We start from the raw sequence: 27,412 nt of genomic DNA, 5'->3' as shown, positions 1-27,412 counted from the left end.
ACAATTACCTACATCAAGACATAGTTACTCTAGGTATTTTTACAACAATAAAATATAATTATCCATTTGCGAAAACAAGCAGGATTGCCTCTTCGTTATCATTTTAGAAGTTTTAATTGGTACAAGAGAGTCATAGTTTATGCAAAGTAGCTCGCAGCGTCTGATAATGGAGTCCAAATATGTCTACAATCACTCACTAAGCAAGGCTAACCAAGACGTATTGAAAATGTTATTTGTTTCAGACAAATAATACATACGACATTTTTTCATGTGACTTGTGACGTTCTTTGGCACATTAGTTATAATATTTTTTATTATACCTTGTGACCTGTAATATTACAATTACCAATAAATGATGTCTATGTCTATGTCTATATTATTTGTATTTCTATTGGTATATTATTAATATTATTTCTCTAATTATGAAGTGTTGTGTCCCCAATATGCAAGAATCGCCAAGGTGATAGGTGTGTCGCGTTTCACAAATTTCCTTCTAATGCGGCGACAAGGCGGCGGTGGGTAGGGAAATTAGGCGAGCCACCGTCACCGTTTGCCAGAATTTCCTCAGCTCACTCTACGACAACGTCTTATAGGACGCCCGACAGGCGGAGACAGTATCTCCGCCTTGACGCCGTCCTCACATTGAAGCTTAATCTGGAAGCCAACATGGTACACCGAGAATTTTTTTTTTTTATTCGAGCTGAAATGTGCTATATGCACATTTCTATATATAGACCCGTTTACCCTGAATTGTCGCCATACATTTTGTAATTACTGCATACGAAAATGGGCAGAACGAACGGAAACATGCCCTACATGCAGAACCCCAGTAAGATTCTGTGAGAGTATCACTATAGAATAGAAATAGAAACTTCCAGTACTCAAAATTTGATAGCGCTACCTAATGACTCAAATCAATTGAGGTAAATTACAAAATCAACAATAATTATTTCCCAAAAACGGATACGAAGCGATCACACGTCCCGATAGTCGAATAAATTGGTAGAAAGATTTTATCAGACGCAAATAACGAAGTACAGCGAAATTGTTGTATCATTTTGTTCGGAATATTTTACTAGAAACAACGTGGAAAATGAACAAAACGAACAGTTTGTTGGGATTAAAACTATTGTGTTTCATCGGACTGGTTTGGCTTGTAAATGGGGAGGAAAGAGGTTTGTTAATTAATATGTTTTCTATAAATGCAGTTGGGATTCGAGGAAACATTTTTTTTTGTTTCTGTATAAAAGACCACAATTCGTCTGCCTTATTTAAACAGTGAATAAGATAGTGTATTTTTGACCATGTGTAGTATTCGTGTCGACATAAATACAAAAATATGTATTCGCCATAAAAACCAGCGTAAACGGATTTGTTAATTAAAAATCCGGCCTTCACCACTGGAGGGCTTCGTCACTTTTTCTTTAATATATGACATCTATTACAGTTTTTAATTTATATATAGTAGTGTGACTACTTTAAAAAACACAAATCGAAATATTTAATAAAATAATTGTATTTGTTCTCAAACTTGTTCGGATTTGTTAATATTTGAATTGGGCAGCAACTTTGCTGATTGTTCTGATCATACATTGCCGACTGTCCTTATCGGTAAGACCAGAGTTTTCTGATTGAATTAGAACATTCCATTAAATGACACGTATCTACCTAAATTCATGATAGACACTGCATCAAAAATGACGTGGACAATATCTTATCTTTAAAATAGGACATGCTGAAGTGTTATTTTTCTATCCTAACCCCGAACCGAACGCGTGTAAACGCGCCATATTGTCTCTCCCAGATCATCGCTAGATCATATTTAAAGTAACATACCCCTAAATTACTGTATTTTTATTTCCATCCTCCTTCCATCTCTACTAAACTCTTATCAATATTTTATATAGGTACTTTAGTCAATATTCATGAAAATGTAAAATATAAAACAAAGTACCTAATAAGAGATGTTTTATATACGTACTTTAATCAATATTCATGAAAATGTAAAATATAAAACAAAGTAATAAGTGTTGTGCTGTTGTGTAGGCCGCCCGTACTGGAAGCGAGGACCTAACTTTAAAAATAGACGAAAGAAAAATTGATCAGTTCCGTACTCTTCCACTGCGCCAGGAAGAGTACGTTACCTGACAATCAAGTGCCAAAGTAAATTTCTGAACGGTCCGTGTTTCTGATTTGAAATCTAGCTTAAAACAAAAAGACACGAGTACAATAACTCAATTGTAATATAATATATCCATTATAATATGTCGACACGACCATGCAGACGACGCTTCAGGAGACCATAGGGCTGGCGCTTACCTCTCCCAGCGTATATCGCTGACAGTACAGAGGGGGTAACTTTTAATATAGTTTTATTTAATATTCTGAATCTCTATGTGTGTATCGTGTGTCTGAATAAAGAAATTATTTATTTATTTATTGAATTTTTAGGTATATGGTTGTTATTATTGCTAACTTGGTGTTTATTCGTGTTTTGTAAATATTACGTGTTAATAAAAACACTTTTCCCCTTTTAGGTAATTGTTGCGAATGCAACTTTTTATTTATATAAAATATTCCTTGCAGTAGCAAAACGCAGCCGTCGGGCTCGGTTAGTATTTGGAGGCTTTTTAAAGCACCAATAGGAGCGCTCCACATAATTTGTATCGCGGCCAATTAGAGGCACCTACATTTAAACCACCTTTTTACTGTTTAATTAACCCAAACAACCCAAACAACAATACACATGAGACAGTGTTCTCTGTGCTCAACGATGTGCACTGAGGAAGATCTCCTGAAGGCCACACCCCGAGGGCTAGAAGTGGCAAAACATTGGCAGACAAAAATTTAGTTTTAAGAAGTTTGATCCCTCTACACGAGCAAGAAGAAGACTGTTTAATTTCGCTAAATCACTCTTTCATCAGCCTCCATACCATAACCACCACTTCTACACCTTTTGACCATTTTGGGCAACTGTACTTTTGTAAACCGTTATATTTGGAAGATTACATCAGTTTACTTCAAATCGAAGTCTTTTTATTTGAGTCGTCGAGACCTGCACGGCGGCTACATAATATTATAGGGATAAGTTCGCCTTTGTACTTCCATTACGTGTTGTGTACAATAAAGTGATTACTACTACTACTACTACTACTACTACTACTACTATTATAAAAAATCTTAATTCGTTATTATATTTGTTAACAGAGAACCCATTCACTGCGGTGGTGCGCAAGACTTTAATCAGCACAGCGCGGTCTTGCATGACCAAAGTAAGCGCGACGGAGAAAGACCTCGAGTACCTTCGGAAAGACCCGCCCTATCCTGAGAAGGCTGCTTGCATCATCAAGTGCTTGTTGGAGAAGGTAGGTACTCAAAAAGTGGTGAAGATCAGTCTCTTTATATCTAACCTCTTTAAAAATCAAAAACTATGCTAACTCATTTTTGGAATGGCGCGGATACTGGCCGCCGACATTTAAAAGGATGAACAAAGCGCCAAACTGGTTGTTTGGCAAATATATTTATTTATACATAAGGGAACCAACCCACTGCAATGATAGTTTTTAGAAAAAAACGGTTATTGTTAAAAACAATGGCATTAAAGTTCACCGCATGGATCAGAAAAACCTCAACCTCATTACTTAGTTGAAAAAAATAAATACAGATGGAACAAAAGTGTCATAGAAAAACAAGGAACCAATCATGGAGACTATATAAAGGAGCCAAATCTCTATGTACGAAAAGTGTCCATCAAAAAACAGTAATTAGGCGGCGCCACCATACACCGAAATACTACCAAAAACAACCTACGTAATTTGGTCGGGTTATTTGTTGCCTTATATGGTTCATGTTATACTCATGTCCCAGAGCCTAACTAGCGCCACCAGAGAGATTAGGAACTATTATTTACAGCTGAATGCTGGTCACATTTGTAATGCCGTCCCCCATTGAGAGGGAGAATGGCTGACCACAAAAGAAATAGAGCTTAGAAAACATGAAATGCTTAAAATTTACATGAGAACTAACTTCATTGAAGAATATTAAGGAAGTAGATAGGTATTTAAAAAAAATCTCGTGGAAGGGCATCATCAGCAATTACCGAACAGTTGAAAGTAGTAGGTATTGATGAAATATGTGATAGGTCGCTAATTTAGATAAGGTATTTATAATTGTTGTTTAGTATTAGTTTTAAACTAGGTTTAAGATTATCATTTATTTAACTCCAGACAACAATGGTCCACAATAATACAAATTAAAAATTACAATTAAATTAAAATAGGTTATAAATTAAATTAAAACATACATCAATTTACATTAAAATTAACTAAAAAGTAAACTAAACCAAAACCAAGTCACAACAATACATTGACATTGTACATAATAATAAATTACCCTAAAATTAATAAACTAAACTAAATTAAAACTAAACAAAAAAAGACACACCTAGAACCTAGTCAAACCACTCGTCCCGCGCCCGTCCAGACGCAAAGGTGCCCATCACGCTCGCCGCGTTGCGTAGTTTTAAATGGTTTATTATTATTATTTAAGAATTAAGTGTTCGAACGATATTCGAATTATAATTTACCGAAATTTTATTATTTGTTAGCAGGTTTCCTGGCGAGTGATCTTATTTACTGAAATGTGTATAAATGATTGAGTAGCATGTATACAAACGGCCCTAAACTATACTCCAATGCGGAATATGTCAAACCTCATGAAGAGGAAAACCTAGATTCCATGCATTTTTCAAATAAATTATTAGGCGATTGCCATTTTTCTGTCGCTCTCATTTTAAAATTTGATGTTTATTTATTTTCTTTATTCATTTTAATAGATTGAAGATCGCGGTACCATTTTCTTTTTTAAAGTTAAAAAAAAATGTTGAGGCTGGACTTGCTTTTTTTATAATCTCAAAATATCTTTTTAAAGTCTACTTTCTTATAATCGATGGCTCATTTTCTATTCATTTAGCTAAATTTTGTTCGTATATTCAACATGTGTCAAGTATTGGGTACTTTTAAAGCTACCTAATACCTAGCTAGGGGAACAAATGCAGGGTCCATTTATGATAAGTGTGTAATAAAGATATGCTTTCAAATTTCTAGATAGGCGTGGTGAAGTACAACAAATACTCCAAGAAAGGTTTCATGACGGCAGTTACACCTCTCGTATTTAGAAACAAACAGAAGTTGGAACACATGAAAACCGTATCAGAAAACTGCGACAAAGAGGTAAGATAATTCGGGGACTATTGTAAATCGTATCCTTCCGCGGAGTCAGATATATTAATTAAAATGATTTTTTAACTAGTCACTGATGGAGTCAAGCAAGTTTTAACAGTAATTTAATTGTTTTAATAAATAATGTCTTTACTTTTACCGGTTGAGTTTACAAGACGAAAAATAATTAGCAAAAATGTGGCGTTTTAAACGCTTTTGGAGTGTGCAGTTCTTTATGTTGTTTAATCAATTTAATCTTTTTTGTACATAATAGGAGAACGTTTACCAGATATACGTCTTTTATTTTGGCAGTAATTGAGTTACACAGCCGAGAGATTTGTTTTTTCATTTTCCATTAATTTAACAAAAAAAATCGTTACTTTGATAGCTGTATTCAGTCAAAAACATTCGTATTATTTCTTGGAGAGTAAACAAGTATTGTATAGCAAATCCAATATCAACATCAATAATTATAACTAATATGGGTTTAGGTTTGACGTCAATATCATAATCGTATTTTGCAATTACATGATACATAATTACATTTTTACAATTACATGATACATAATTACATCGACACACAATATTTACTATTTTTTTTACAATTTTTCTGTTTGACGGAGGCGGAGTCAACAATGCTAATCGTTTAAGCTCCGTAGCGATCGAAACGCAACTGTTACTGTCGCACTAATATAGAAGGGTGATAGAGAGACACAAAGCGTGTCGTTGTCGTAGCGATAGCGATTGTCACCTTGGCTAGGCCGGCAGGGAACATAATAACATTTTTTATTCATTAAGGAAATCGATCGGATTTGAAAGGGAGAGGGGAGGCCTTTGCCCAGCAGTCGGACACACAAATAGGCTCAAAAAATAAAAAAATAAATCGATCAATGGCCATTATTTATATTATTATGCCAGACTTGCACAACCTTTTCTTATAATTTTTTTTTTACGTATTTTTGTTTATGACTTTTGATACTGTTTTATCTATTTTTACTATTTGGCAGATAACATTTTGTTTCTCCAAAAACCAGTGCCTTATTATTAAAGTCGTCTATAAAACCGTTTGTATGAAATAAAAATACAAATGAAGAGTATGTGACCTTGTTTTCATTTGATTTGTCGGAAGTTCTAATTAGTTTTCCATTTTTCTGTATGCATAATTTCCGCCAAATTTGGGTCATTAAATCAGATTGTGATTCGTTTTCGTATTTGAAGAACGACGTAGATACGTACGTTAAAATTACCACCTATTTATTATCATTTAGGTACATTTCATATCACTCCAAAGTAAGATTTGAAAAAGTTGGATTTCAATTATACCTACTACCTATTTATTACGGGGAACGCAATCAACCTTATGTTATGGTAATGAGAATCCTTCTGTAGCGGATAGGCCTTGGCGACCTAGTCAAATGAATAATACCTAATTATACACGGTGGCTAAAAAATAAGTGCATTCCCAATGCCAGGGAGGTTTTGGGATTATACTGAGCAACTCTTACTATGGGACCAACCCCGAAATCGCGAAAAAAAATTTGGCTGTTTATACATTTTGTCTGGTCCATTTTCTATAGGAGGGTAATTTTTTTATGTGCTTTGGTTTGTAGGAAGATTTTACCTACCTACTTTTAGGTAACATAATATTTAAATTATATTTATTAACTTTGTTTTTGGGTTAAACTAATACACTCTCAATTGATACATTATTATGTTTGCAGATAAACCATGTGGAATGGACGCCGTGTGAGCTTGGCAACGAAATAATTACTTGCATTTTCAAATATGCACCTGAGTTGCATTTAAAAGCTTAACATGTATTATTTTAGCGATGAGCATGTTTTTTTTTAAATAAGGATTATTATTTAAAAATAGCAACATGCAATTTTTTATACTTTCCAAGCTTTTATAGGTTTCATATTACTATATTTTAACAATAACTAACATAAAATAAAACTATGAAAACGGATTATATCGCGTATATTGAATGACACCCGTTGACCACGAACGCTGTAAAGGGTTCGAAACGTCGGGATGTATTATAAATTCAATATACGCGATATAATCCGTTTTCATAGTTTTATTTCATGAGTAACTATCGCGGTAACCGAAGACAATATTAATAACTAACATAACTATATAATTGCTAACTAGACATAAGTCGTACACACTAATTGTTCTTATTTTGTTTCACAAACAGTAAATAAAAGTTAATATGTGAAAAACTAAATGAATATCATTTCATCAGTACAAAAACAAATGGAATATACATATTGATTTCATTGAAACAATGTACACTTGCAAAAGCTTTTGCATAAAGGATTTATTATTAACGTGTGTTAAAATTCAATGTAAATATGTGTATAAACGATAAATATAATTATTAAAATATTTAGATTACTACGGTTTTACTCACTATTTTTTAGTCGCTTTTGGCGACATGTTTCGGACTCTTCGGGAGTCCTTCCTGGGGCACGAGTGTCCGCGGCGCCCCCAGTGCGCGCGCAACGAGCGACGCACGCAGTGCACTGAGTAGAGCCGCCGCGGACACTCTTGCCTGAGGAAGGACTCTCGAAGAGTCCGAAACATGTTGCCAAAAGCGACTAAAAATTATAGTGAGTGAGACCGTAGTCATCTAAACATTTTGAAATATGTCTCAAGACAGTTTAAATTCGAATATAATTTTTATCAAAGTAATCGAAAAAAGTTTTTTTTTTATTCTCTCGCTGGAAGATGACAGAAAATTACCCACCTATACAATAAGCCCAATATATTACGGCAAAACAGGGAATCTTATTACATATTTCCTATACGCGAGAATAGGAAATTGGGAACTTTAACCTTTTCGACGCCGTGTCAAACACAAAAGCAGTCATCCAGACGCCACGTCACCGAAGTGTCAAAACTGGAATTGAACTTACATATACTAGCTTAGGATTAGATAATACAACTACACAACGCAGAATACACAGACACACACAGTCAATAAATTCGCAAGACCAAAGTAATCCCATTATTAAGACCATATTAAGACAACCCTAATACTAGCAACGAGTTGTTCAAATTCTTATACAAAATAGAGAAAGGAGGTAAAAGTTTTGTATGTACAACTTCTACCTACTCGCGCTAATTTATTTGTTACAATTTCTACCAACGAAAACTAGTGCCCCTTGAACAAAGTTTTGTACGAAGCAATACAAATCGTACCAATATCGTGGCTAGATTTTACAATTGAGGTGTCTTTTAAAAAAGGGTTTATTTCTCTATTATAAACCATACAAAAATAAGCCTTGTGAAAAGACACAAGGCTTATTTTATGGTTTTACATAGAGAAATAAACCCTTTTGAAAAGACACCTCAATTGGTCATTTCATGTTGTGGCAATCATTTCAATAAAATGATCAAAATCTATGATCTGGCCACGACACCTACATAATTTGTACTCACTACTAATACAGAAATACAACACAAAACGACGAAGAGAAATTATTTTATCAAACGCCCGCTTTTGGTATTAAATTTGATATTTAATGTACAAATAAGTACTACCTAATCATAAATATTTCATTTCTCAAGATAAATGGCTATAGCTGGATTCTTCCTTGAAAAAAGCAATAAACCATATACAAAAACTAATTCAACCTAAAGCTATGTGAAAAATGGTCCAAACCAGACTCACAAATAATAAGCTGGATCAAAGTCAAAATACAAATATCAATCATCAGAGCGGTCTCCATGAGAATTAGAGGAACGAGAAGAAGAATAGAAAGATTTGATTGCGATGACGGTTGTGAAATCCATAATAAAACATTAGATTCCTCTTCTTTTTATAATATTATTTTATATATGTTGTATTATTTAACGTAATATTTTATTTCATTAATTCAACCTGAACTGAGTGAAAATTATTTTTCTCAACAAAATAGCCTTTTGAGCAAGACTGACAACAACACTTTTGATGAATATTACACGCACTCTCGCTTATTATGTTTTAAAACAATGAGGAATATTATATATATAAGAAAACATTGGAAAATATTGAATTTCAATTGAAATGGTGAAATGTTTGACGCAACCCACGAACGTTGCGTCAATCATTTGTTTTTTTTCGGCGCTCCATGTTCGAATGTTTTTTTATTCTATTATTTCTAGCCGGCCAGTAAACGCGCAATTATTTCGAGTAAGGTTTTAATTTACGTATGAATTGAAAATCTAAGTTAATATACCTAAGAATAAACGTTATATAGTCTGTCAAAGGACTGCCTCATTTCAGTCATAGACACAGAGAATCTTTGTCTTACACTAGTACTAGCACCCAAAAGAAAAGGATGAGTATAGTTTTATTGTTCTTATTTACTGACAATTTGGTTTGACCAACTATTAGTTGAATACTATTTAATCTGAATAATGTATAAATTAAAATTTATGTTTTGCGTCTTCTTAAACCGCAAGATGCCAAATCGTCGTGAAGCGAAAAGGCGGGAAAGCAATATAATACCAACAACGGCCAACGGCGGCGCCACTGTCAACGTATTAAAGATACTCTTTTTAAATCGATTGGATACGTGGTTAATAAAGCAGCAAGGTATTTTTAGACGCTGATGTAAATAAAATAATAATATATTATATTGAGAATATTTTGGTCTTTTGAGTCTTAATGTATGGTAAGTAACATTCATAAAATATCGGAATCTTTTGTGTATTTGAAGCAGTACTGCAGCGCGACATTACTGCCGACTGCATTGCTGCCGCAAATGTAAAAATCGATATTGCTGTCTGGATTTAGCGGCAGTAATGCAGTCGGCAGTAATATCGCGCTGCAATATTGCTGTAGTATGCATGCTCGGTGGCGCGTCTATAACTACTTGTTTATACTATGTCTATGGGCTAAATAGAGAAATGTGCCTTTCCACACAGAAGGGTCCTTATGCTTCAAGTACAATATTAAGGTATAGAAATTCTCATGGAGACTATATATTGTAGATGCTATACACAACGATAACCATTAAGAAGTGTTTTATATTGCTATTTTTCATTTATTATTGCGCTGAAAACACGCATTGCAGGATTTTGTGGGTGGCCCGAACCCCAGTTGGTGCCTCCTGGCATAGCTTACAACAGCTAATGCTAATGAGAAAACCCACTTTTTAGGGTTCCGTACCCTATTACTAAGACTCCTCTGTCTGTCTGTATGTCTGTCTGTCTGTCATCAGGCTGTATCTCATGTACCGTGATATCTAGACAGTTGAAATTTTCACAGATGATGTATTTCCGTTGCCGCTATAACAAAAAGTACTAAAAAACAGAATACAATAAATATTTAAGGGGGCTCCCATATAACAAACGTGATTTTTTTGCCGTTTTTACAGATCTCAAGTTTATAGATACTCGCACTTGGCCGGTTTTTTATTCACAGCTCTGTTAGAATTCGTCAAAACTAACTGCACTGACTTTCACTCGACAAAAAAATGTGGAAGTGCCACAATTATCGTCGTAGAGTCCGTCTAGCTTTGCACCAATTTGAATAGAACAAAATAGTGATGAGCCGAATATTGAGTTTGCCCAATAAGTCTTTTCGGCCGAATGTTCGGTTCAGATCTTACCGAAGCAAAAACCCGGCCGAATTATTCGGTTTATCTGTATCATTTTAATTAATCATTTGAAACAGCTTCAGTTACATTAGCAGCTAAAGATGAATCGGTTCTTAGGCATTCCCTATAAAAAAAAACAGGTCAAAAGGCAAGGAACTCCCGCAAACAAATTTTCAACACTCCAAAACATCAAAAAATCCAAGAGTTTTATAATATGTCTCATCGAAAACGTAACCTCATGTAGGGAGTTTTAATAACAACGAGAAAACCTAATTTGAGGGATGGGAACAATTTATACCGATAGTATTTTCATATTTAAGCAACAATACGTTTGTCATGCAGATTTAAGGAGTTTTGATAGTTGAGATTTGGTACAATACTGGGCTGCGAAGCGCCAATACAAATACAAATACAAATAATTTATTGAAAAAAGTATTGTACAGAGGTTCATCTTAAAGACTAAGAGTTGTTAGTAGAGGAAAGTGGTTTACGAATGCCTGAACTAGGAGTTCCTGTGTTTCAGGCAGCGAAGGACAAAATTAATCAATTTTTAATTATTCACTTAATTATAAATTAATAGTAGTACTTACACAATAGAAGTCTTATCGCCTTAACAAAATGGGTCTTAAGTATTAAATTTCAAAGTACACAATCATGTTACGACTATTAGTAGGTTCTCTGTATCATCGTACGTCATATTTTGATGCATTTCACTTGTCATTTCACCTTCGAACACCATATATCTAATAACTTAATAATAATAAAAGGATATCAAAAATGCCTTTAATATCGTAGAAAAGACACTAACCATAATGAAGTAAATCGGGCCTTATACCCTTTCGGCTACCAATGCTATGTTATGCTATGCCTCTCAATCTCTACTCCAGTAGATTCTAGCTAACGCCTCACCGCCGTAGCTGAGCACATTGCAAGCAGTAAGTCGTTACAGTGATCACGCTGAAGTAAGCTGTGCCTCGTATAAACAGGGAATACGCAAGCAAGTTAGCCGCTTATTTAATTATGCCTTTGTTTGTGAACCTCTGCGAGATTGCAAAGGATGCGAAAACTGTACAATGAATATGCCTGTTGTTCCCGTCTGGATGGCCCTTAAATGGCTCCTCTACACGATGGACCATCACAGTAGCCTAAGATGGGCCAGCGTAGGGTAGTGGTGTCCTGGTGTCGGATGGCGCGGCGGGATGGGTAAAGACGGGACCCTTTAACTAAGACTCCACTGTCCGTTTTGTATCTCATGAACCGTGATACCTAGACAGTGGAAATTTTCACAGATGATGTATTTCTGTTGCCGCTATATCAACAAATACTAAAAACAGAATAAAATAAATATTCAAGTGGGGCTCCCATACAACAAACGTGAAATATTTGCCGTTTTTGCGTAATGGTACGTAACCCTTTGTGCGCGAGCCCGATTCGCACTTGGCCGATTTTTTATTTCAATGATTATTTAGGGCCCGTAAATAAAATATGAAAATACGTTGATATTCAGTTTTATTATTCTAAGACAAGATTGACAAGGCGCGCAGACTTTTTTAAAACCGCGCAGACAATCCTGCGCGGAGATGTGCGCAGCAGCTACAATTATATCACCATCTCGTGACGAGTAGCAGTAGCCATCTTCAACGGGGCCGTGCGCATTGGAGGATCTGCCATCTTGTGGTTGTCTGTAGTTTGCTGTATAAAAAAGTCTGCCAATTTTTGCGTGGGAGGGGCACGTCAAATGTATACGTAACGTCAAAATAGCCATGTCAGATAAACGTCAGTCCATACATTGTGTATGACCATTTGCCGACTTTTTTCGACAGAGGGGAACGCCTGTTAATGGCTTCTCCGTTTAGTTATATCCTCTATGTGATTTACCCTTCGTTTTTAGAATTTAGATATAGTTTGTAAGTGTAAGAAGAGGCTTACACTCAGCAGTGGGTAAATACGGGCTAAATCAAGGGCCTGACACTCTTTGATAGAGAAAGATAGTCTTATTGCGATTCCTATAAGAGGAAAGAGAAAATAGTGCCCTGCTTTGTCCTTATGTATGTATGTATAAACTCTTTATTGTACAAAGACATAGAACACAAATATGGCACAGAAATAGGCAGTACAAAGGCGAACTTATCCCTTTAAGGGATTTCTTCCAGTTAACCTTTGAGTAGATGAGAATTGATGAAGAACGGTAGACAGATATAGCACTGCGTACAATAGACTAGAAGAAAGTCAATAAATTTATAAAAGAGGGCGAAAATAAATAAAATAAGGTAAAAATTTGAAGTAACAGTATAACAAATATATATAATACCTACGTTATATATAATAAATATACATCCATAGTCACAAACAGTTAATTCTGGTCCGATAGCCACAGTTTCCTTAACTCCTAAAGCGATGCAACGGACCGCGATTTCCTTAAGGAGGGAGACAACTCATTCCTAAGCTGAACCGCTAGTACCGCAAAAGATTTACCATACGCACTAGATTTGTGATGACCTTATCACCGACCGGGTTTTTTTTCATGGTCGGGTTATGGCAGCATAGGTAGGAGGCGATGGCGAAATACCGAAATTAATATGAGTGAAAGAGAAAAAGGATTATGCTGCCATACATTAACCTGTCAATACATGAATATGTCTTTCTCTTACCCCTGGTCGCTTGGTTTCATGTCTATAACTACTATACTATGTCTATGGTCAAAGGACTGTCTTATTTCAAACATAGACAGAGAGAATCATACTATCTTTGTCTTACACTAGTACTAGCACCAAAAGAAAAGGATAAGTACAGTTTTTTTTTGTTCTTATTTACTGCCAATTTGGTTTGACCAACTATATTTTATTTTATAGTTCTCGTTGTATCTTCGTGATATTTAAAGAACTGGCCACAAATAAAAACTTAAAACCCGGTGACAGAATAACTGTCAACTAAAAACATGTACCTATAAGAATGTTGTGAACAAACTTCCCGCACTGAAAAGGTAATTAATAAGTTTTGGAATATTCGGTTTGATTTATAGTTATTTTGTTGTAATAGCAAATAATATAAGTATATATTTTGTTAATTAGTAACCCCTTTTCACACAATCGTTATTAGTGTTGGTAGGAACTCTGATTTGACGAACTCAGCTCGTTTTTACGATAAAAATTACCTTTTTTCCGACGATTTTACATTCATATTAATTTAGTGTTGTTTACCAATATCTTATTGGTAATATTAGGAATATTATGACGCGAAACTCTGCGCAGGGGGCGCCACTACCACAATCTGAGAGTCTATCACAAAACAAGAAAATCGAAAGTTTGTTATCTAACATCTCTCTCTGCATATTCGAGCGATAAAGAGGCAGACAGCGAAATTTCGGATTCGTTTCCCGATAGGTCCTCTGCAAAAAAAACCGCCTTGGTGCATAAATGTCATATTTTATTATCTCTGAAAATTGTCAAAAACCTGTTAAAGGTACAGTATGTATAAGTTACTCTATGGTTTACTAAAAAGGCTAGTGCTGCACTCTGGTGGCAAAACATTGCATTAATATCCCATATAAAGATAAAATAATGAAATTTAATCGCGTTAGACCCGTTAATGACATTTTTAGGGTTCCGTATCTCAAAAGGAAAAAACGGAACCCTTATAGGATCACTCGTGCGTCTGTCTGTCTGTCTGTCTGTCCGTCTGTCACAGCCTATTTTCTCCGAAACTACTGGACCAATTAAGTTGAAATTTGGTACACATATGTAAGTTTGTGACCCAAAGATGGACATGTAACGTAAACAAATTAATTTTAAACATGGGGGCCACTTTTGGGGGGTAAATGAGAAAATTAAAAAATAAAGTTTGTCAAACTAAATCGTGTTGCATATCAAATGAAAGAGCTCATTGTGGGAATCTCAAATATATTTTTTTTATAATTTTAAGATAAATAGTTAGAAGTTATTCAAGAAAATAGGCAAAAAATGACCATTCCCCCTTTATCTCCGAAACTACTGGGTCAAAAATTTCGAAAAAAGTACACAAAATAGATCTTTACCTATAGATCACCGAAAAACCTATTAGAAATGTGCAGTCAAGCGTGAGTCGGACTTAATTACTTAGTTTTTGATCCGACCCCTACGGGTTTTTTAAAGACATTTCGGATAAAAAATACATTTTTTAAATGTACCCTTGGAACGCGAGTCCGACTCGCACTTGGCCGGTTTTTTTAATACCACGACGGTGGCAAACAAGCACAGTACCCGCCTGATGGTAAGCAGTCACTATAGCCTATGGACGCCTGCAACTCCAGAGATGTTACATGCACGTTGCCGACCCTTTAAAAACCTGTACATTCCTTTTTTGAAGAACCCCTTGTAGAGTACTTTGACCGTCAGGAAAACCTCGGCAGCTAGGGAGCTCATTCCACAGCCAATTTAGGCTTTAGGCTGTTAGGATGAACACCCTGCCGACGGCGAGCGTTGCGATGATAGAAAATGGCCGTTGCTGGCATAATTTCAAACATTATCGGTTCCAGATTATGTATACCTAGGACAAACAGTCCAGTTAGGTAGGTCCAACTTCGAGAAAGAGGTCACTCGTCGAATCCGACTCGGTTGGGCAGCGTTCGGGAAGCTCCACAGTATCTTTTCGTCCAAATTGCCGCAGTGTCTTAAGTCAAAAGTCTTTGACCAGTGTGTGTTGCCAGTGATGACATACGGATCTGAGACGTGGGCGCTAACGATGGGCCTCATAAGAAGGCTCAAGGTCACGCAAAGGGCAATGGAGAGAGCTATGCTCGGGGTTTCTCTGCGTGATAGAGTCAGAAATGATGATATCCGCAGTAGAACTAGGGTCACCGATATAGCTCGCAGAATTGCAAACCTTAAGTGGCAGTGGGCGGGGCACATTGCTCGCAGAACTGATGGCCGGTGGGGCCGGAAGGTTCTGGAGTGGCGTCCGCGTACCGGAAGACGAACTGCCGGTAGGCCTCCAACGAGATGGAGCGACGACCTGGTGAAAGTCGCGGGAATTCGGTGGTTGCGAGCGGCACAGGATCGGTCGGAGTGGCGAGCCTTGGGGGAGGCCTATGTCCAGCAGTGGACGTCTATCGGCTGACATGATGATGATGATGATGATGATCGGTTCCAGATGAGACTGCTTCCTAAACGGTGGTGTCGCCGCCGCAATGCGGCCATCGCGATGGTCGTCGCGACCCTATGCGCGCTGTACTACGTGTACTCACCCACTGTGTACACCGACCTGGATATCACTAGGAGGTAACGAACACTGAACCCTTGACTTGACCGCCAAAGACGTCAACTGACGCGCGGCTACATCCCAATATCAACCCTTGTGCATTGACAAATAGGTTCACAATGAAATGATGCGGCGCACACGATAGTAACGATAGTAAGTAACCTCTACGAACCTCACCACTTACGATTTGTGTTTCATTGTGTTATTTCATCGGTCGATTGTATTCATTGCACTTTATTTTAAAACACTGCCCAGTGCCTATAATCACTTGTGACTCGCTGGTCTGAAGTGCGAACGTTTTTTGGTCAATTGATCGATTTTAGTAGCTAAAATACCCGCTTCTGGATTAAATGACTAACGTAGTCCAAACTAGCTTTTAGTCTGCAATAGCATGTGCAGCAAATAATGTCTGTATAGGCCTTTATAGCGGTTTTTAGGGTTCCGTACCCAAAGGGTAAAAACGGGACCCTATTACTAAGACTCCGCTGTCCGTCTGTCCGTCTGTCTGTCTGTCTGTCACCAGGCTGTATCTCATGAACCGTAATAGCTAGACAGTTGAAATTTTCACAGATGATGTATTTCTGTTGCCGCTATAACAACAAATACTAAAAACATAATAATATAAATATTTAAATGGGGCTCCCATGCAACAAACGTGATTTTTTTGCTGTTTTTTTTCCGTAATGGTACGGAACCCTTCGTGCGCGAGTCCGACTCGCACTTGGCCAGTTTTTTTATGCAGATTAGGTGATTATCTGCCATAACTTTGAGGTAATTTTTTAGAGAGCTGTTATTACTTATTATTCAATTGATGAATTTTTGACATTATGTAAATTATTGACATTATGTGATTATTGATATATTGATAATGTTTTATAATGATTGTATATTTTTATATTAGACAAATTGTAATCTTAAATGATATTGACAATTTATGATTATGTTATTTATTATTATTAATTGTACTTTTATTATTCTTTAATGTGACATTTTAATGGATGTTTAATATTATATAGTAATTTAAGAATATTTGTACGCCATGTATTATGGTAAATTAAGGATATGAAGCAATATTATGTAATCGCACTTAAACTACCTACCGACTCGCACTTGGCCAGGCTTGGTGATTATCTGCCATAATTTTGAGGTATTTTTTTTAGAGAGCTGTTATTATTCAATTGATGAATTTTTGACATTATGTAAATTATAGGTTACACTACTCTGTTTGATTATTGATATATTGATAATGTTTTATAATGATTGTATATTTTTATATTAGACAAATTGTAATCTTAAATGATATTGACAATTTATGATTATATTATTTATTATTATTAATTTTACTTTTATTATTTTTCAATGTGACATTTTAATGGATGTTTAATATTATATAGTAATTTAAGAATATTTGTACGCCATGTATTATGGTAAATTAAGTATATGAAGCAATATTATGTAATCGCACTTAAACTATCGTGAGACATATTTCAAAATATTTATCAGTACGGTTTTTACTCACTATTATTATTAACATGTCGCCAAAAGCGCCTAAAAATAATAGTGAGTAAAAACCGTACTGATAAATATTTTGGAATATTATGTAACATCAATTTATACCTTTTTTTACACAAATAAACTATTCTAAACTATTCTATTCGATCTTTGCAGAATTATAGAGAACGAGTTAAAAGAAGCCCTGAAACTGGACAAGGGCATGGGCTGCGAGATACCGAATCTGGATCCTTTTTCTCAGGAGGTCACACAGTTCGACAAGAAGTTACCGGAGATCAAGTGCCATGGGCAGGACTGGGTCAAATGCTATGTGAGTTTATTTTGTGTGAGAATGGCACTCTTTATTCTTAAAAACCGGCCAAGTGCGAGTCGGACTCGCCCACCGAGGGTTCCGTACAAATTTAACTTTTTTTTTCACAAATTTATAGTTTTCAGATCAGGGATGTTGCGAATATTCGCATCCGCATCCGCAATCGTAGAACTTCCTCATTGTTTTCAACATCCGCATCCGCATAAAATCGATGCGGAGCTTAATGCGGATGCGGATGTGGAACAGGTCGGTGCAGGAACGTCTTAAGGGCTAGGTAATTTCGTCATTAGCCAATAGGAATCTCGTTACGTTTTTGTGATTCGTCGATCGTCCCTATGAAGGACAGCGACAAAAGTGACGAGTTTGTTTTGTTTGGACTTTAGAATAGTAATGCGATTGTAGGGCGAAGGGTGTTATATGAGTAGTGTCGTTAGATGGAATTATAATTAGAAATATATTATGTGACACTATAGGTAAACAAAAAAAAGAAAAAAAATCTTAACAAATAGTAATTTTACCGCTTTCGAACTTCGATATTGTAAGACGTTTTGAAAATAAATAAAAATCGACAAAATTCGATCAAAATTGACACTTGGCGCGCATGGTCTTTCCCGTTCTTTCTTGCGAAATGTGACAGTGATAGCGGCAAACCGATGGAACGGCCTTAATAAACAGTTGAAGTGCAAAATTATTATTTGGTCAGCAAGATTTAAAAATCGTGAGCGTGCATTTCATTCGATGATTACTTGTTTGACACGAACTACTACTAGAAAAGTGTGTTAGGTTAGGTTAGAACTGCGACCTTCACAGAAACCAATTGCTACTAGAAAAGTGTGTTAGGTTAGGTTAGAACTGCGACCTTTCCAGAAACCAACTGCTACTAGAAAAGTGGGTTAGGTTAGGTTAGAACTGCGACCTTCACAGAAATCAAATGCTACTACATACTAAGTTAGTGGGTAGTATGTTTAACGATGGCCAATATTTTTTTATGTTTATCAGCTGATCAGCAAAGGGGGTAGTTTGCTGATTAGGTTGGTTAGACATTTGCTGAGCAACTGATTTTTTAGCTAACCAGTTTATGCAGATCAGTTAAATTGTAATCCAAAATTAAATAACCCGCTTACCCACTGATTGCTTAACAAAATTTGTTTAATAATTAATTTACCAACCAGAACAATTTAGAGCACCTCAGTATGACATTAATTGCCAACAGGTTTAGAAATACTTGCTAACCTTAAGTTGCTGACCAAGTATACATTTTGGCTGACCAGATATATATTTTTGTTCATCAAAATAGGAATATTTTGCATATTGATTAATATGACACCCATTTTTTTCAGCACTCGAAATGCCAAGTAATAAACGCTATAAAAAACCAGTACACAGACATAACATGTACATTCAGAGACATTCTGTACCAGAGTGACCATGAATATACCATCGGCCCCCCTACTCGAGTGTGGGGAGATGGGGTATACGAGTTAAAGGAGAGTGACCATGTTAAAGTCTCGTGTGTTGGGAGGAGGAAAGATGAGTAAGTACTTATATTTTCTAGTCTGTTTTTTTTATTCCGTAGACAAAATGACATTTCCTGTGTTGCTAGTTTTTTACGTCTTATAAATAGTGATGTGCTACAACCGGTACTTACCGAAAATAAACTATTGGGAGGTACTTATAGGTATATTTGTTGATGAAGACGAGAGAAAACGCACTGAATACGATCACTACTTATACGATCACTACTTATACGAGTAAAGTAACGAATGTCGAATACGTAAACCAAAAATACCAAAATGGCGTTGCGTCAGGTCGGCGATACGTCAATGTCATTTTTTAAATGTTTGAGTAGATTAGTAGTGAGTAGATTTTATTTATTGTTTATTTCCTCTCACGTATAGCGAGTAGATTTCATTTATTGCTTATTTTGAATCTATAAAATTAATTTAATATTTGTCTGTTATTCACAAACGGAAATCAAAGATCAGTACTGTTTGTTTTAAGCTGGTTACTTTATTTCTACTTTTGACATTTGTGGTTGTCATTTCAGTCTACGGAATAAAAAAAACCGGCCAAGTGCGAGTCGGACTCGCGCACCGAGGGTTCCGTACTTTTTAGGGTTCCGTACCCCAAGGGTAAAAACGGGACCCTATTACTAAGACTCCGCTGTCCGTCTGTCCGTCTGTCCGTCTGTCACCAGGCTGTATCTCATGAACCGTGATAGCTAGACAGTTGAAATCTTCACAGATGATGTATTTCTGTTGCCGCTATAACAACAAATATTAAAAACAGAACAATATAAATATTTAAATGGGGCTCCCTTACAATAAACGTGATTTTTTTGCTGTTTTTTTCCGTAATGGTACGGAACCCTTCGTGCGCGAGTCCGACTCGCACTTGGCCGGTTTTTTAGTATTTGTTGTTATAGCGGCAACAGAAATACATCGTCTGTGAAAATTTCAACTGTCTAGCTATCACGGTTCATGGTGACAGACGGACAGACAGATAGACAGACAGACAGACAGCGGAGTCTTAGTAATAGGGTCCCGTTTTTACCCTTTGGGTACGGAACCCTAAAAAATGTATAAGAATGACAGATGCTGTGAAAAGTCACGTAACTATTTCTACACATTATCAATATTATCATACATTATTTAAGTTGAGATTGGCGTTTTCTATAAACAATTTTCATCTTGGCTAAGCCCCCTGGTGTGTCGTGATGGTAGATGTGTCATTACCATGGACGTCCACGATGAAGTATAAAAGTGCCCAACCGCAATGCATAATGCATAAGGCTTAGAACGCACTGCGGTTTTTTTCTTGCGGTTTCAGTCTTTTAAGAACGTGCTTTTAAAGCATGCCGTACGTTACATTTTTTGCGGTTGCGGAACCGCTTTTGAAAAAACCGCAGTGCATTCTAAGCCTAAGCCCAGTCCAGACGGGAACATTTTTCGCCAATCCGATTAAATTGTCTGATCAAGTAAGGCCGTGTATTGATCAAATTCACGAAAACGTCAATTTGACTCGCTGATTTTGACCGCCGATTATGACCGATATCACCGATAAAATTTACCGTATTTTAGTTTGGGGGCATTTTTTTACTGAGAGGGCTCAAGCTCAATCACCATAAATCTAAAATTGGTGATGAAATTGGAGATTGACGCCAATTTAATTTGTGATCAAATTTTTCGATTTGAATACCCCGTCTGGACTCCACTATTTAGAGGACGTACGTGATTTTTTTCAATGTAAACCCTCGAAAAATCACCCACCTTTATTCTCTACCATAAAAACGACTCCTTCCAGGAGTCTTTCCTTTTTCAGCACCCAAGCCTCTTGGTCTGGCAACACATTAGGCTTCCGCCCCGTCCCGCCCCTCCCCTCCCCCCCGGGCCGGGAACATTCTTTCAACGTGGTCATAATTTGCTTCGACTCCACGGCCAGAAATGGCTTCATTAGAAAAATGCCGAAGAGCTGGCAGATGCTGAAGGATCTAGGATATACTGTTATGGAGGGGTAAGCACCTCAATATTGAATTTTTTAAAGAAACATTGCACCCCGAACGTTGTAAAGGGTTCGAAACGTCGGGATGTATTCTCGCCAATATACGCGATATACCCATACAAATTGTATGGGAAAGGTTTTCCTCGATTTATGGCTCTTCTAGCCGTTTTTTTTTGGTCCCATACAAGATTTTGATCCTGGATAGGAATGGGATCGATTGGCATAAAAAAAAGAGTTTGTCAAAAGTAAACTTTTTCTCGCAACCGGTATGTTTTTTCCAAAATCTGTAAACGCCAATCTTCATTAACTCGAAATCGAGGGAAGGTCTTCTAAGACCGTTTTCGTGTAGCAGCACGGGATCTGATAGCTGCCCTCACTGACCCATTTAAAATTCCACCCTGTAAGTATATGGATAAATGATTTTTTATTTTTATTTTTTGTAGAACGCCATATGACTGGACCCATGTTATTTCACTGATATGTGTTAAAATTATTAAATGTCAAACGGTGTCGCAAACGCCATCTACACGAGTATAGGACAAAGGTATGGCGACATCCATTCGAGCATACATTCTTCTTGATTTTCCGAGGTAGTAGTGTGAGCCAACCATGAATCTAGTATAACTGGATCGGTCATGAGAAGTGGGGGAAAATGAACGAACGGGATAGTCTTATGTATCTTTCAGTAGGAGTAGCAGAGAAAGCGCTGTTATTGTTTGTCCTTGTCATAGTTTCACTTTTCCACCGCTGCCACAACCGAGGTTGTGGCAAACAAATAAGTACGTGACATGTCATGTTTGTTCGTTGCTTGTTTAATTATCGTTGTTTTGTATGAAATTGTGCTTTCTCTTATGAAATATAGTGATGGTTAGCGTTTTGAATGCTTGAACTTTGATAAAATACTGGTGAATTGTTCTGTAATCGGCTGTAATAGCCGCTCTGAGCAAAAATATGAGAACAAGCTTTCACACGTAAGTACGGTATTTTACACCTTCCTCTTAACGCAATATGTGAGAATAACATCGTAAAATTACGTTACACTCAAAGCAATGTAGAATCAAACGATTTCAATAAAAATATCACAATTATTTACGCAAATTAACAAAACATTATTTGTAAAATTATCCGCCCAAATTACGTAGGTAGGTAGGAGTCTGAGGTCAGCCATTTTTAAACTTCTTCTTAATTTAGCTGCATAACAATCATGTTAGGGATACCAGATGAAAATATCATAATTTTATGGGTAATTTTGACCTCGAAGTTTTTTCGTACTTCTAATTCCAAAAAATAAATAAACAAATGTTGTGAAGATTAAATGTGGTGTACATTAATTGGTGTGATTGCGATTTGTGATTACTTTAAATTAAAACCCATAATACATTTTATTTTACGTTTTATTTACTAAACATGTTTAGTTTTGTACCACCTGCGCGAAATATAGGAGGTATTTCATTGTTTATACGCCTAAAAAGGACGGCCCATTGACATTTTATTTAACAATTTTTTAATACCGTCAAACAAGCTAACTTTGCCTCCAGGGTAATCGCCCCAACGTGATATCAAATATTGGGGTAATTTTTACCAATATGGTATCCCCACGTTTATGACGTCATCTATGTCTATCCCTTACGGGCGCACGCGTATAGCTTGTCTATGTAATGCTAGGTCTATGGAGCCAACAGAGTAATTAACAAAAAAGCGGATTGGTCTGGCAACACACTGGGCTGACCCCGCCCCGCCGCTTTAGTTTCCTTCAAATTTCCTGGCTTAAATGAAATTAAATTTGGAATACGTATTTCCATTGCAGATACAACATCGTAGGAGACGGCACGCCTCGAGCCCTCTTCCCCATCCTACTGGGCAAGACAGAGCTGGAACTGCCCGACGTTAGAATAGGCAAGGGTAATGGCAGCCTGGACTCCTTCCCTTTCATATTCTACAAGTTGAAGCAGGACGGGTGAGTTCATGTCAAACCATATCAGATTTCGATTAGGCACGTCATACGCGAATATTTCAGTAATTTAGAGCTTGAATCTCTACGGTCACTTAACCTTTCATGGCTCCTCTACACGATGGACCATCATGCTGGTCCACTAAGATGGGTCAGCGTGTAGAGAGGATAGTGGTGTCGTATGGCTTATGGTGATGGGACATTTTTGTATTTGTGAATTTCAACGGCTTCTCTTACCAATCTTGGTATATAGGTGACAATACAAAAGGTAATCACGGTCCATATTCCGGTCCAACTATAGGTACTTATTACGTAGTTACAACTTGCAGCATAACCTCCCTTTTCTTCTGCGCAATAAGGAATGTTACGCAAAACTCTGCGTAGAGGGCGTCACTAGCACAATCAAGGGCCTACCGCAAAACACTAAAATTGAAAGTTCGGTTTCTGCATGCCTCTCTATCACATTTACATATTCGATCGATAGAGAGGCAGGAAACGAAATTTTAATTTTCGCGTTTCGCGGTAGGCCACCTGTAAACAAAACGCCTTGATGCATCAATGTCATAGTGAAAACTTGTCAAAACACTGTCTAAGGCATAGTATGTATAAGTTACTCTATGGTTTAGGATGTGCACTAGTGCTGCACTCTGGAGCCAGAGCATTGCAGTAATACTCCCTATTCCAAACTTTTAGCTCGCTTCTATGTAGTGGTTTATTGAGGTTTTTGAAAAACCTGACACCCAAGTCCTGACTCATGACAAAAATCAGGACAATGTCAACCCTAGTTGATGATTATTTAACAGGTACCGCACAGCCTACTTCGAGGACATGCCAAACGTCGGCACCTTCCAATGGCGTTTCACCGGCTTCCGCCGGCAGCCCGCCGACCACTACCTCCGCGCCTTTTTCCAGGAGGACCTCATCAGGAGACCCAGTTGGTTCATGGGGAGTAATTACTACTGTATAGGAGATACGCCGCAGTTTAAAGTCATGATGGATATCACTACGCAGGTTTGTTTTATACCAAAACTAGCGACCCGCCCGGCTTCGCACGGGTGCAAAGCTGATGTGTTATACATATAAACCTTCCTCTTGAATCACTCTATTAAAAAAAACCGCATCGAAATCCGTTGCGTAGTTTTAAAGATCTAAGCATATATAGGGACAGACATCCATCCAGACAACAGGAAGCGACTTTGTTTTATACTATGTAGTCATATTAATTTTACTGGTTTGTCTAACCGCCGATTTTGGTCACGGAAGACGCAAAACGGGTTTTGGGTTAGTCTTAGGTTAGTCCATTTTGACAATTAACTTTGTGTTTATTAACAAATCATACTTCTATGATTATTATTAATTAATTCAAGTGTTTCCCTTCTAGTTCCTGGAGTTGGGCGGTAAGCGTTTCATCTTCACGTTCATCGCGGACATTTCGCACGACGACTTCAATCTTATTGAGAACGCTGATGACGACACCGTTGCGTTGTTGTATAGCCTCATGTCCAGGACCGAAGATACACTTATAGTGGTCATGGGAGACCACGGACCTAGGTGGGTACTGCCGATGACGACACGTATGCTTTGTTGCATAGCCTCATGTCCAGTGCCGAAGATACGTTTATAGTAGTCATGGCAGACCATGGATGGACCTAGGTAAGGCTGAAACCTGGACAGCATACGCTAAGCACTAACGTCGTCTTAACGCTTCCACATGCGATGCATCCGGCCGGAGTATCTTGGCCAATACACTGGACAGGGTCACGAACGAGAGGGTGCTTGAGCTCGCTCAGCTGCCCAGCCTCTTTGCGCTGAACAAAGACACTTACGATGGCTGGGGCGTGTGCATCGAATGCAACTTTTTCGTTTGCCGCGGCGTGTTTTGCTTGGCGCTGACGCGGTAGCTGAATGCCAAGAGAAGTGTCGGTCGCCCTTTTCTACGGCAGGCATAAATACTGCGCCAAGCGCGTCATGCACACATTCAACATCCTAGTTCATAAATGGGAGGAGTTTGCCGAGAACAGCTAGAGGCAAATGTTGCAAACTGGTGCTAGACGAGCGTAAATCGTAAAATACATGATGAAGCCTGGTTTAAGAGCCCATCGTCGTGCTCACTAGCGCCACTGCAAGGCTGTTTTTGTTTTGAGTTCATAGATCGACGAATCCAGCAACATAAAACTAGTTTGATGTATTTAAAAGGTACTTAAATAAAAAATACAATAGGTACGTAGCGGCCCCCTTTTTTAAATATCTATCGTTAAATTTAAATAGGTAATCACAATTATTAAGCAGTGGCGCTAGTGAGCACGTTGATCGGCGACGTTGAGTATACGAGCCAGGCGACATCTGTTTCGCCACCGGCACAATACACCTGTAGGATTCTCCCGCGTAGGATTTTACAGCCACAAAAAACGTTGTCTCCCTGAGATTGCTGTACGTCTGTAACAAACTCAAAGTACCACCAAACAAATTATGTATGTATATCTATTTTTTAACGATGACAGCACCATCTGAGCTTTTTATTTTTCCCAGGCACGCAAAAGTCCGCAACACGCTTCAAGGCAAGCTGGAAGAGCGTCTCCCCCTCATCGCAATTCGCCTCCCCGACCGCCTGGCCCGTGCGCGCCCGCACGCGCAACGCGCGCTTCAAGCTAACGCGCGCGCGCTCACCACGCCGCATGATCTGCACGCCACCATACTTGACGTGTTGGATATGAAGCAACATTGGAACCCGTATAAAGTGCCGGGGGCGGATTATACTAGAGCACTAACCATGTTGGAACCGGTAAGTAAATACACAAAAAACTAGATATTAAGGGGCCCACTGATTACCAGTCCGCCGGATGATATCGGCATGTCAGCTGTTCGGAACGGTCAAATTTTTGTTCTAAATGACATCGTCTGGCGGACTGATAATCAGTAGGCCCCTTTAGGTACAAAAATTCAAACACTAAATATAAAAAAAAAACTAACTTGAACCGAGGTCAGGGCATCGCGGAAGATCTCGAACTACATGGATATCCGTCATAAAAAAGACCAAACTCCAACACGGACGCAGAGACGACCCAGAAAAGACCACTCTGGAGACTAAGGATTAGGAGAGCCAACCCCAAATAGAGATGGGAATAAGGCCTGAAGAAGAAGAAGAAGACTAAAGATTAAAAAACGGAGCTTAGGTAATGTTATCCTTAGTCACCATGTGCTGCAGTTTCTAATTACATCGACTGTATTTTGAACGGACGCCTATCGTGTGCGGCGCGTCGGCGTAAACCTTGTCTAAACGCACGAAGATTGATATTCGGCTGTAGCCACGCGTGTCTGTTGACGTCTTTGGCGGTCAAATGGCTAAAACCATTGAATGAACGACAATTTTATTTTCAGATCCCTCGCAACCGATCGTGCAGCGAGGCAGGCATCGAGACTCACTGGTGTGTTTGCCTCGCGTGGCAAAACGTCTCCACCGACGACCCGTTGTACGAGAAGACTGCACACGCGCTCCTTAACTACATCAACTCGCTCGTCGCAACTGTCGGGTAAGTGCGAGACATTTTTTTTATTGCCACACAATTTCCACATTACGCTTGCCTCGCGTGGCAAAACGTGTCCGACCCGTTAAACGATAAGACTACTTACCTACGCCGTCTACGCACGCGCTCATTGACTAGGTACATCAACTTGCTAGTCGCCATTGTCGGGTAAGTGCGAGGCATTTTCGCACTGGTGAGTTTGCCTCGCGTGGCAAAACGTATCCACCGAAAACCCGTTATACAAGACGAACTGGTGGATCATTGCACTTATTTAATTTATGATTTAGTGTTCAAAGTTTTTACACATGGCACCAGCAAAGGTTCCCTTGTGAATCCTAATACCAAAAGTGTCTTTTGCTTTTGTTACTTTATCGCCTGGGTGCTAGTCCCTGAATCCTGACCGCAGAACATAACTAGAAAAAGGGGATACCTATAGCCATCCATAAAAAAAAATCACAGTTACCTTCCCAATTGGTTCCAGGGACCTCTGTATGCCCCGGACTCTGACCTCAACGTCGTGGGTGCTTCGCCAGCGCGCCAACAGCCGGCTCCTAGGGTTTAAGAATGCC

The 27,412-nt window shown here is 37.9% G+C and overlaps 1 protein-coding gene and 1 pseudogene across 1 annotated transcript; both read left to right on the top strand.

Moving 5' to 3' along the window:
* The first annotated feature begins 873 nt into the window (after positions 1-873).
* LOC134747338 (uncharacterized) lies at positions 874-7,033 on the top strand. The gene is made up of 4 exons (XM_063681972.1): positions 874-1,175; positions 3,208-3,365; positions 5,106-5,231; positions 6,941-7,033. The coding sequence occupies exons 1-4, from the start codon at positions 1,094-1,096 to the stop codon at positions 7,031-7,033; spliced, it is 459 nt and encodes a 152-aa protein (XP_063538042.1). The 5' UTR covers positions 874-1,093.
* An 8,955-nt stretch (positions 7,034-15,988) lies between these two features.
* On the top strand, positions 15,989-27,412 carry LOC134747374 (uncharacterized; annotated as a pseudogene).

This window comes from Cydia strobilella, chromosome 14 (assembly GCF_947568885.1).
Source record: "Cydia strobilella chromosome 14, ilCydStro3.1, whole genome shotgun sequence".
NCBI lineage: Eukaryota > Metazoa > Arthropoda > Insecta > Lepidoptera > Tortricidae > Cydia > Cydia strobilella.
The sequence above is the reverse complement of the archived record's forward strand: the minus strand, read 5'-3'. Positions and strand labels throughout refer to the sequence as shown.